Genomic DNA, 12622 nt, shown 5'->3' on the forward strand with positions numbered 1-12622 from the left:
AAAACGCTCTCCGTCTGTGTGGTTGTCATGGAAGTCATGTATACTAATCACATATTAATTGATCCCACAAGTCTATATATTAAATAGCTGCCCAGATGTATTTAGCTCGGACATTTCATAAGTAGCTGGGCTACATACGAAATGTAGCTCAGGTGGCTCCTTTGATCTGAGGTGTGAAAAGTGTTACACAGAGAGACAAATGTCATAATAATTGACAATTACATGAACAAATAATTACAAGAGGTCAGGAGTTCAGTCTATAATTATCATGAATGCAAATGTTTGTAATTGTAAATGTATTCCTGCATGTTAAAACTTACAATTGGACTGTAGCTAGGCAAGTTATATAAGTTTAGTTGCACTGCAAGAAAAATACAGATGGATCAAAAGTTCATTGATTAGGTATGTAGCAACAAAACTCCACGTGCACCCTAAAACAGTTTCAGTTTCGTCACAGTGTTATTATTGGTACAATCAAACTATTAGTATATTACTATTGGAAAGACAGGATCATGAAAGGCTTCATTTCTCAATTGCTTTTCAACATAGTATAATGCTACTGGAAAAACACTCAAAGTTAGCAAGTTCAAGGAAATTCAAATTTTCTAATGGATACCAGTTCAAACAAACAGAAAATGATAAATATGCCTCAAAGTTGAGATTATTGATGCACTACGTTGAAAAGCAATTGAGAAATGAAGCCTTTCCTGATCCGATCTATCCAATAACAATAGCTTGATTGTACCAATTAATAATAACACATCTCCTCAATTTGGCAATTCTGAGATGTGGAAGGTGTAAAATCTATGCACGGCAGATGGTGTTAGTACAATAACTGAAGTAGCTCATTTGAATTGCATATAATATACCAGTAGACTATAGATAGCCATATTTACAATCTTGTAAAGTGTTGACTGTTTGCTTTACTATTCTGTAAATTAGAAAATAGCTGTTTCCTGTGGGTTTTGTTATGATTTTATAGAGCAATAAAAGGCTTCTAAATTCTTTTTAGATTCAATGGGAATTTCACTGTTCGCCTTAAAGTGATCACTATATAAAAATTTCAAATATAAATCAATAATTGTTCTATTTAGAGTACTTAATTTTGACAGCTGTTTTCAAGTGTATTTTGATTTTGAAATGTAACTTGGTGCCTCCAGCCCTTTAGATGCTGACCCCTGTGAACAGATTCATGTTAGCTATACACTATAAATTTGTTGTACCGTGCTGCTCTTGTCTTTACGTTTTCTACTTTTGCATATAGTATATAGGAAACTATGATATTTATATGATCGAAACTTGTGAAACCCACCTGCACAAGGTATGTAGCTAGCTACATAATGATTCTTTATCTATGAATACTGAGTTGACATGGACAGGATCAACCAGCTGCATACCAAGAACTTTTTTTCACCCAAACACAGCTCATTATATACGAACGTCATTGTTCACCACACAAGGAGACAAAAATACATCACAAAATATACATACCAGAATTATTGAAAATCAACACACAGGTCCACATAACACCCTTGGCTTATCCTACTCTTATTTATGTTGTTTGCTTCCCTTGTAATATCTTTACGAAGGTTATATGAATAATATGGGAGCTTTAGTAACTTCAACGTGTTATTGAATTTTAGGGCATCCATGATACTCAGTGCAGCTTTGCCACTAAGTGGGTTGGCATTAATCCATAAACACTCCAGTGACCTGTTTACTTTCAGTGTTTCTCCGATTTCATTGCCAGCCTCATCATAAATGTCATTGTACATCAAACTGAGTATTTTTAACTTTGCATTAGTGCTTGTTCGAAGTGCTTTAAATAGACTTATGGCTGTAGATGTATGTAACTTGTTACCATGCATGTATAACTCTTCTATTGCAGCATTATTCAACATTTGTGATAGCCCATTTGTTTCTCCTAACACGTTTCCATTGAGATAGAGTAATGTAACTTTACAAGAAATTGCGATTTCCGAAATATAATCAGCAGACACTGATGTCAAAGAATTAGATGATAGGTGGATATCCTCTATAGTAACTGAATCATTGTGTACGACTAAAGCACGATGAAGTGTGCGACATCCAACATCTCTTATATTGCAGCTTAACAGGTCAAGTTTTTTCCACTCTTTAATGTGTGATTTGACAAGAAACAAGCCAAGACAGCTAACATCACTGGGCAGCAATGGTATACCTCTCAGATTAATAGCCTTACCACTAAAAACTGGAGCTTCACTAATGTACTTGCACATTTCACTGTCACCAGCTTCATAAAAACACTTGTACAAGTATATACATTTTTTCTGTTCAGCAAGAAATTTATTGGCTATCAAATATTGTGTACTACCATCAGCAAGAAACTGTCTGAATGAGCTTCGTTGTCCTTTAGTCAAACCAATGTACATTGAAAACATGTTATAATGAAATTTTGACCAGAAATGTTTTTTCAAAATCTTAGTTTCCTCTTCTGGAGGAAGATTAGCAACACAATGAGCGGCTAAAAATTCTTGGATTGAAAAGTGAATGAAGTTAAATGACATTGTTGTATTGGTGGCACTAAAACATTCAACTGCTTGCAAAAGTCCAAAAGCATTAATTGTTCCTGGTACACTGTCAATTTCTGGACAAGCTGTTCTAATCTCATCCAAGCTAAAGATTAATTGGTTTTCAGAAAGTGCCTTTAGTGACAAAGTTGAAAGTTTGCTGATAATGCTATTACAACATTCAGGAAGCTTGTTTAAGTCACTGATGTCTTCTTTTGGACAGAATTTTGACTTGGAAAGATGTCGACGGATTGTCAGACAAATAAATTGTTTATATAATTCACTAGAGCTGTCAAAAAGTACAACCTCATGTCTATATAGAAATAATAGCACAGTCATAATAAATGGAACAAAACAGAGGCTGCTAATAGTGGGATGATCTTGTAAAAAATTTAAAAGTCTTAGCACTATCCGGTTTGTCTTTTAGTGAATCTCTAATGAAACTTTCCCTGTCTTCCTCAGTGAATCCTAAGATATCTACCCTTAGCATAACACTGCCATGAAGATGAGCTGAGGCATGTGGACGGGATGAAACTATCACGTTACAAGCAGACAAAACACGGTGTTCTAATATGTTTGCAATAAAACTGTTATATTGTAAGTCTTCTGGAAATTCGTCAAGACCGTCAAGCAGAATGGTGACATTTTTACCACCTGTTTTATATAAATGTGCAGCACAGATTTGACCAAGATTTTCAGCTCTCTTTTCCTCCTTGCAAAAGTAATTGACAAGATCATTAACTGATGACATTTTTTGAACAGCGGGTTCTCTGAGGCACAGAAGGAAGAGTAGCTTACTTGACGTCAATACATGCTTCTCTGCCCATAGATATGCGATGTGCTTTAACAGAAAAGACTTTCCAATACCAGGAGCGCCTTCAATCAATACAGTTTGTGGTTGGCTACTATCAGGATGATCTAGTGGAGCCAATAATTCTGAAATGTCTTTGGTTGCACTGCTACCTTCAAGACCAAAATCTTCCATTTTGGCTTTTTTTGCTTGAGGACTAACAGCCTCCATGATATCATCAATATTACCTGACTGAATGGCCTTTGCTATTGTAATGACTTCTCTTTGAGTGCGTTCATTCTTGTGATAGATGAAAGCAAGGGTGGTAAAGTGCTTTGATTGTTGTGGTGGCCAAGTGTCCTTTTCAATGTTGAATCTGGTATAAATGTATAACTTTCCTAAGCAATCATTTAGGAATGTAATTACCCCTGCAAAGTAAAATAGGTACAAGTACGTATATGACAATACAATTAACTGGCTATGGAAAAGCATGTGACATGACCATTTTGTTCCATTTTCTGCTATGTTCTGCTGGTTGTGCAGTGTTACAAAAAAGGAAGAGTATGAATAGTGCCTCTACAATTAATCTAGTCACTAAGCTATTATGATTAGCACAATAAGGTATTGACACACTACCCACTAACATCTACAGTAATTTGCTTGCAAAACAATTTTCATATGCAAAACTTGTGCAAAAATTTCTTACACGAAAATTTTTACATAAGATCGAACTACTCTAATAGAGCAATTATTCATGTGAATCATATGAAAATATTTTTACACGAAAATTTTAATCAATTTTTTTGCATGAAAATAAAGCGAATTACAGTATGTAGTAGTGGAAAAGACAAAGGAGGACAAAGGTAAGTTGACAATGCATGCATTTAGCTGCTGCAGTAGGTAAAAAGGCACTTCCTGGGCCTCATTAAGTGAAGAAATCAAGCCAGTATAGCATTCACCATACTATAGTCAAGTTAAAGGCATCAGTTAGTCAGTTAGCTTTTCATTCAGTTAGTCAGTAGAAAATCCGGTTAAATAGCTTTAAATAAAATTCCATGCATGGAAATTTGTTAAAAGTGTTTTGTGTTGCTCTGAAGGCAGACTTCATTACACCTAACTACTACTACCAAGCTGTTATGAAATAAAATGAGGCTGGTTTTTGAATGATTTTTTGGCAGGAGAGAGCAAACCCTACCATACAGTACTATTGTATATGATAGTATATTCATAGTAAGCCATACAGCATAACACCAAAATGTTGTGCACTTTAAACAAAAATACACCAATTAAACTGTTTCTTTGTGCACTACACTGTATAATTTGGGGCTTCTGATACAAGGTACAAGTTATACAACCTTTAATCAACTACACAAATAAAAGCCCACCATACTTCTAGGCAGTTCTAGCCTAGATTTACACATGCGCATTTGAATTTTTTTGTAGGAAACAGAACTATATAGAATACTTAATTGCACTTGCACGCACTTGTAACAGTAGGTATAATTAAGAGCTCTGTATGAATGTATTAGTGTACATTCTGTGAGTATGTGATTTATTATTATTGCCTCATGCTGTTCCTACATGGCGCTACAAACAGCTACACTGTAACCTACGTTGAAAGTCATTTATCTGAACCAACTGAGTGATCCCCTAAGGTAATTTGTCAACATTATTCCTTGCCCTATAAATCATATGCATGCTAAAGTGCCATTTAGACAGCAAAATCAATGGGTCTGTAATTTAAGAAGCCACAGGCAAAAAAAAAACAAGTGAAGGTTTTGATGATTTCTTGGTTGCCCCTATTGAACTGATAAAGACATGCAACTTTTGCTCTGACCAGTGTGCACAAAAGAACATAAGAGACCAGATTTTTGAGGGGCTGATTGACAAGGACACCATGGAACACTTGCTTCGACAGCAAGAAGCTGACCCTGGAGGCTGCCATTACTATAATTTTATTATGTATAGTACAAGATGCAATATTGATCAATCCAAGATGGCAACCTAGAAGCAATCATGGCCATCTGACAGCAAAGACAGCAGCTTCCTATCCCTTGCCCTGGGTGCGGATCCAAGCTGCTATAGGTGGATGAGCACATTGTCCGCCGTATGACAAGACCTGCCACCATTGTAGCAAAGTAGGACATTTTGGCAGTGTATGCCAAGCATTGCAGCTGTAGGAACATACTGAAGCCACAATCTTTCATTCCACAGCCACCAGGGACCTCATCTGTGAAAGAATTGCAAATTCCACCCAAGACCACACAACCACAGAATCCACCCTCAGACAAGACACCACTGCAGAACCAGCCCTCACTATTAAGATACACATCACCACTGCACATGGATCCACCATAACATCAGTTCTGCCAGACTCTGGAGTAACCATCTCAGCAGCAGGGCCACGGCTATTGATGCTACTTGGTGAACATCCATTCAACCTTCTCCCCTCACCAATATCACTGTGTGCATACTGACACACGTCCCACTATCTTCTTACTTCAGGACAGGCAACACTGAAGAAATGCACACTTTTGATATCTTGGCAGTCATAATCTTGTAGAAGGCATCTAAAACACTTGGCATACTCCAAGGTAATTATCCAGTCAGCCCAACCTCCACTGACCCCTCAAAGACAGACATGGCCTTTGACAGACAGACAGATCAGGGAAAAGGGTTTCACATAGCAATAGAAGATACAGCCAAACCATTCTATATCCATACACCTCATACACCTACTTACTGGGATAAGCTCCAGGCTGAACTTAACTATGCTTGAGACTCAGCACATCAGTCACCGAGGCCACAACATGCATGGTGTACACCATTTGTAGTGACACCCAAGAAGAACTCGAATGTCACACTTTAACCATTTTGTCATGTCAGAGGTACCAGTCACCCACACCAGTGGCTGACATTGCCATGAGGTATTCACAGTGCTCGATGAACTAAAGGGACATAGCAAAACACTACAACCATAGAATGACTGGTGGTTTCAAAGACCTCTCAGGATTCAGGCATATCATAGATGACTTTGTCAATGTCTGTGACCATGAAAGTCATGTAAGGCAGTTCCTGCAATGCTCTCAGACATTGAGATTACATCAATATTTGCATTGCAAAACCAACAGGCTAAATATTGGGACATTTACGTCAAAGTTGTCGCCATTGAACCTCACAGAAGGTATCACGTTAGAACACAAGAGTGAATGGGTCCTCATATGATATGGAACCAACACTTCTTGTGACATTGGTCACCTACTTCCTGTGTTCCTACTCTACTCAGAAGGTGTCCAAGTCAACTACCCCCACACACCCCTCCCAGGAAACATCTACTCAACCTCCATATCAATAGCATTATTCACAACGACCCCACAGAGCACCTGCACACCTGATTGAGGACCCAAATTGGCTGTGACAGGATTGTGTACACTCCTCCACACCAATGCTAAAGGGGGAGGCATAGGAAACTGAACTATATAGAATACTTGCACTTGCATGCACTTGTAACAGTAGGAGTACTGTATGAATGTATTAGTGTAAGTACTGTAAGCACGCGATCTATTTTATTATTATCACTATGTACTGTGTCCTACAATTTTGATATCATACAATGTGTATGATACGTGTTTCATGGACTCAAGTGAATGTGAATTATCTATGTACAGAAAAAATGTAACATGAAAAAGTAGTAAAAAATGTTGCAACAAAAGGATACGTAGTATTATACATGACAGAACAAAGTTGTAACCAAAACAGTTGCCAAAGTGAAAAAAGGTATGCAACATCAAGGACTCAAACCTCACTATCATAAAGCGTTTGCTCTAACCACTAAACTATATCGCTTCCTTTAAAGTGATGAGAACATGGAATACAAGGATGGTTAATATAGTTTGCAAACTATAAATCTTTACACAGACAGCTTAGCAAGCAATAAATTAATATGTACTGAGGGTTCTACTCAGGAGTGGCCAAATTAAACTAAGTAAATATGTTTCAAGTATTTTTCAAGCACAAACACATAAAATATTGACACTTTTATACCAACTGTGCTGGGCCAAAGTTGTTTGTACTAGTCATTTTCAAAGAGGGGTAGCTACTTTCGACCAGTGTGGGCAAAAAAGTCTACATTATAACTTTGAGCCCACATGCTTACCACTTATTTCTTCATCACTATAAGTCGCTATAGTGGTGCATTCTTGAAGTGCATAGTTTTTCACTTGATCTGCAAAATTCAAGCACCATAAATTTTACATAACACATACTGTACATTATGATACAAACCTTGTGATAATGCATGGCTAGTGCATTCTTGACTCTTCCCTTGGTCTACAAGATTCAAACATCATTATTAAAGCTCAATTAATTTTAAACCTTGTCATAATACTGGTGACTAGCTTACGTTATCTCATCATACCAAATAACAAACATAATAACATCTACAACATCTGGGTCATTGTGTGTGTGTGTGTGTGTGTGTGTGTGTGTGTGTGTGTGTGTGTGTGTGTGTGTGTGTGTGTGTGTGTGTGTGTGTGTGTGTGTGTGTGTGTGTGTGTGTGTGTGTGTGTGTAGTGTGTGTGAGTGAGTGTGTGCACACGTGAAGGAACTTTCCATTGTTGAGAATGAGCTAAGTATCTAATTAGCCGCTGTCCAGATTTACTTGCACTTTTCTTATAAATGAATTGAAAGGGATGTATCCCCTACATTTATGTGAACAAAAACAAAGGGGCTTTCTCAAAAGAATTCGCGTGAGATAACACGACAGACAGAATATAAAACAGTTGAGAAGATACTTCTGTGCATAATTTGTAGTTTAAATTGGTTTGTTCAAGTTATGCTTCCTTAGCAATGCATAGTAACACAATTAAAATTAATAGTGAGTAGCAAATCTGCAGGTAGCTACTATAAGTAATTTAATTAGCTACTACATGGGCACTTAGTTTTTAGACTGTACATGCATGGGCAGCTACCAAAGACCAAGTCCAAGTGAAGAGTGTCCACTAGACAATAAGAGTTCACAAAAGGCCTTTCATAAACTAAGAATTTGACAAATTTGTCGTGAGTGGGTATGCTGAGCTATTACCAAAATTCATACACTATAATGTGGCGATATGAAAGAGTATATAGTCACATTACTGTTAGTTTAATCTTAAACATAGACAGCAGCGCATAGTACTTTGGCTCATCTAGAACAATCTTTCAGTACCATGTTTACAGTAGTCAGTCACATCAATTCATAACATACACTATGAATAACTCAACCCCATGCCACATTCTTTCTATATAATAGCATATGAATTTTTATTTATGGCTTACCATACCCACTCACAATAAATTCTTAAGTTTGTGTAAGAAACTTTCTAAATTCCTATTGATTTAATTAATCACTACATGCATGCACGCACACACCCACTACAATATATACACTACACTATACACATATCAAACACACACATACACAACACACCTCCCATCCCAAATATGGAGGTTCAATTTCATATCATTAGTCCATAGGTCATAATTATGTATTATAATGGCTCTGGAAGTGCATGCCTCTAGTGACAAGATATTTTCATGTTACCATTACCATTAGATAGGTTAGCAAAGTTAGCAAAAACCTTCAAAAAGCTAACTCACATTTTTTTGATTATAGTGTGTACATGATGACCGCAAAGAAACAAAATGTGAGAAATCATGATAGGGTGGAAAGTGATGCTGGTGTGAATGAGAAACAAGTTACCAGGTTTGGGAGCTTTGGGTATCACAGTTTATCCCCTTACAATTAGTACTTTCTATGATTATGGAAAGCCCACCAGAAAATCTTTACAATATTGTTTTACCATCACTGCTGTAGCTACCGGACACTGCTGGTGATTGAAGAGCATCAAACATTTTCCTCCATGAAGCACTGGGGTCCACATCTACCCACTTTTCTAACATATTGTTGCAACACCATTTAGTATCAGTTGGATTTCCTGCTTTAATGGCTTTCAGTTCACCACTCGGCAACCCCAATAGGATCCCAATCTCGTACCAATCAGCTGCATATAGTGGAGTGACGTTCTCATAAAGGTTTTTCAGCAGTGGTACACTGTTATCTGTACACATAAAACACACAATATATAACAGCATAACAATGTTCTCTGATATGACATATTACTATAAAGAAAAAAGAACACTAGACCGATGCATAGTCTACGGCAAGAGATATTGGTTCATAGATAGCATTTGGGCTGGCCATCTATGATTGGTTTATCTCTGCTAGGGTGCAGTTAATAGGACGAGCCTGGGTCATACATTTAGTCTGTCTCTCTCCAGGCCAAAACTCTAATTGTGCCAGAACTGTAAGGACCTGTTTACTAGGCTAAATCAATATTGAGTATAATAGAGAAAATATAGATCGTCTAGACTCATGAGCTTTTTTTCATCTTGGTTTGAAGATATAAGGTAAATCTCCGTGAATATTCTGTGTTTGGATTCATAACGTACAATCAAACAACACCAAAATTTTGCTACAGGCAACATGTGTTTATGTACCAAATTGTGAGTGATTCAACTTAGTAAGACATGGCACAAAATATTCAGCAGTGTAAAAAATGCATAAGGGGTAACTTTGTAAATTTCTGACAGTAAGCCATAAAGACCACCTCTGTTGCTTTCATGCAAGAAAATGATCTTACCTTGTTAGAAAATAAGGTGGTTTCCCCGGGTGGTTTCAAGGCAATTTCAATGCACAATCATTCAAAGTACTAGTTGCCAGGGCCTAGATTTATGCACTTGTTGGCTGTGAACTACGAGAACTAAGCAGTGCTGCACTTGAAAGAAATGGCTAGAGACTTAGCTGTAGCAATGTTTTGGCACAGAACTGAAGTTATTGTGCTACACTACTTCAATCATATTGTGTTGTTATGAAAACCAGAGTAGCTAGAAACTACCACTTTGGTACAGGACCCTGGCGTATGTCGCAGATTGATTTAGCATTTAGACTATTTCTAGTATATGGTGTAATGTAGTAATGATCAAACATTAGTGTGTGCAGTGAATGTAGATGTGTTGTGTGCTTCTCGACCCTTATCTGTGAAGGGTGAAATAATCCCCAACATGGACTGCTGTAGAAGGTTACTATACTATCACTGCCACCCCATTATTTGTCTTAGCCCTTATGCACCTATCAATGTAATCCCCGACCTTTTCCCACCCTCAGCCCGTATCAGTAGTAGTCGGGCATTACATTGATAGGTGCATAACTAAACCACTACACAAATGTTGTGGTACCGTGGTAGTTTAACGTAGCTCACTTTATGCACCTATCAATATTAAGCCCCACTACCCCCCTCCCGGGCGTACATGGGGGAATTTGATCCGATTTGACCTTTTAAATCGCCCTACCAGTGGGGCATTTGACTGTTCAAAAACTTTAGCACTTGCTTGACTTTATAAGCTATGCACCTCCTGCAAGAATAACCTACTTTCCCAAAGTACATTACGTGGGGATTTGACTACTCGTCATACCCCACGGGTGGGGAATTTGATTTTTGAAAAAGTCAAATCCCCACCTTTCCCCCACCCTTGCCCGGGAGGGGGCATAATATTGATAGGTGCATTAACACAACTATATAGTGATCAACCCCCGTCAAGTGATGGTGGTTGTTTTGGTATAGTAGGTGTACAGGGTACCAGAGTAGAACTGCTGCCCCACTATGACGACCGTTCATTAAGCGCCCAAGTGATTTTTTCGGGGTTTTTTTGTTGTTGTACTAACCATAGATAATAGACTATTATCTATGTACTAACTTTCTATGCTATGTCAAATCCCGAGTAAATCCCCGTGTTGCAACTGGGGCCAACAGTCACGATAGGTTTGCCCATAGATGGTATATTCTACATAGAATATAGTCTCCGTAGGCAGAAATATTTCAATATAAACGAAGCTCACCTGTTATATCTTTCTTGAAATTAGAGAGTTTCTGCAATCGTCTTTCCATTATTATCGATTTGGTACAGAATCTAGTTTAAAATGATCAGAGTAGAAGATTATGAAGACCCCACTGCACACAAAATGGGCGGGATGGATTGGAATTTCCTCGAGAATTTCCGTTCACGTGAGCCAAATTATTATGAGGAAATATGATAGTGTTTCATAATGGAGATTGCCATGTTCAGCATATCTTTTTGTTGCATCTTTTTGTTGCATCTTCATCTTATTGCAGCATATCTTTTTCACTATCTGACAGCATAATCACACAGCTCAATAGTACTGTAATCATCATACTGTATTTTAGGGGATCATGAAGGTTTGGGCTTTTCTGGCCAAAAATATCACCCTAAAACCAGCCTCAGAATACGTTCATGGTGTCTTGGCAGTATTGGTTAGGTATAACCAAGCCTTCAGTATGACCTGAAACACTTTCCAAAGTTGCTAAAAAATTATTTAGTAGAATTTTCTGACTGACTGACTGACTGACTGATGCCTTCGGACAAGCATAACTTGATAACACTGAGCTAAGGCTATGGGCTTGATTTTTTCACTGTTCGATGTTGTGTCAGCCCGACTGGTGCCTTTTGGCATGCATACCACAGTACACACAATGCATGCATGCTTCATGGACTTGCCAGTGTCTGTCCCATTTATCTTTGCTGACAGTGCAAAGTGTTGATTCATGGTAGCGCCACATGATGGCTTCCCTACGTTTGATGGGAATTGCCAAGTTTATCATTGTGACTGATTGATTGCAGAGGTCCTTCTCCTAGTGCTTCTTCGTTTGTAACGCTGTGTAATGGGATTAGTGAACATAGCTGAATATGAAGCGCAATGGTCTCTATTTCAGTTATTATTGATATCTGGGGTGCATTTTCAGGTGAAAACAATAAGCTGGGTGCCATTTTTCCATATTTGTGGGTTCACCAGTCATAATAATGTTACAAAAAATATATAAGGAAAATTGGAAGTTTAGTTTGATTAGAGAAACAAGGGAGATTGCCTACACCTGAAGATATACTAGTGGATATTTAATCCCTAATTCAGTTGTGGGTATAGACTGAAGTAGAGATTTAATGTCCAGAGGCGTAGCTAAGGTGGGACTGGTAGAGCACAGGCCCAACCAATCAGCTTCAGTGCCCTACCAACTCAGTTTGCAGAAATTATTCAAACGAGATCAAAATACCCTAATAGAGCAGTCACCCTAATACAACAGTAAATGATCAACTATCAAAAATTCAACTTTAGAGGACCTAACTTCAAAAATTTTCCTTGGGGGGGAGGGGCATGCCCTAAAATCTCCTA

General features: G+C 37.9%; 2 protein-coding genes across 2 annotated transcripts; both read right to left on the reverse strand.

The window, feature by feature from the left end:
* Nucleotides 1–1456: 1456 nt before the first annotated feature.
* Nucleotides 1457–11417, reverse strand: LOC136250523 (uncharacterized). The gene is made up of 5 exons (XM_066042742.1): nt 11276–11417; nt 9180–9437; nt 7624–7668; nt 7496–7564; nt 1457–3767 (listed from the first exon to the last, which is right to left on the reverse strand). The coding sequence occupies exons 1-5, from the start codon at nt 11322–11324 to the stop codon at nt 2914–2916; spliced, it is 1275 nt and encodes a 424-aa protein (XP_065898814.1). The 5' UTR covers nt 11325–11417; the 3' UTR covers nt 1457–2913.
* LOC136248441 (nucleotide-binding oligomerization domain-containing protein 1-like) lies at nt 1497–2546 on the reverse strand. The gene has a single exon (XM_066040222.1). It carries the CDS (start codon nt 2544–2546, stop codon nt 1497–1499), a length of 1050 nt encoding a protein of 349 aa, XP_065896294.1.
* Nucleotides 11418–12622: the final 1205 nt, after the last annotated feature.

The sequence above is a fragment of the Dysidea avara genome, chromosome 3 (assembly GCF_963678975.1).
Source record: "Dysidea avara chromosome 3, odDysAvar1.4, whole genome shotgun sequence".
In the NCBI taxonomy this organism is placed as follows: domain Eukaryota; kingdom Metazoa; phylum Porifera; class Demospongiae; order Dictyoceratida; family Dysideidae; genus Dysidea; species Dysidea avara.

What these genes read in the sequence shown, in the direction of transcription:
- LOC136250523 (XM_066042742.1), bottom strand. Translation starts at nt 11,324, where the DNA reads ATGGAAAGACGATTGCAGAAACTCTCTAATTTCAAGAAAGATATAACA. An exon ending in TTTCAAGAAAGATATAACAG is followed by an intron (nt 9,438 to 11,275) that starts GTGAGCTTCGTT and finishes TTATGTGTACAG; the next exon opens with ATAACAGTGTACCACTGCTG. An exon ending in CGGTAGCTACAGCAGTGATG is followed by an intron (nt 7,669 to 9,179) that starts GTAAAACAATAT and finishes TGAATCTTGTAG; the next exon opens with ACCAAGGGAAGAGTCAAGAA.
- LOC136248441 (XM_066040222.1), bottom strand. Translation starts at nt 2,546, where the DNA reads ATGTCATTTAACTTCATTCACTTTTCAATCCAAGAATTTTTAGCCGCT.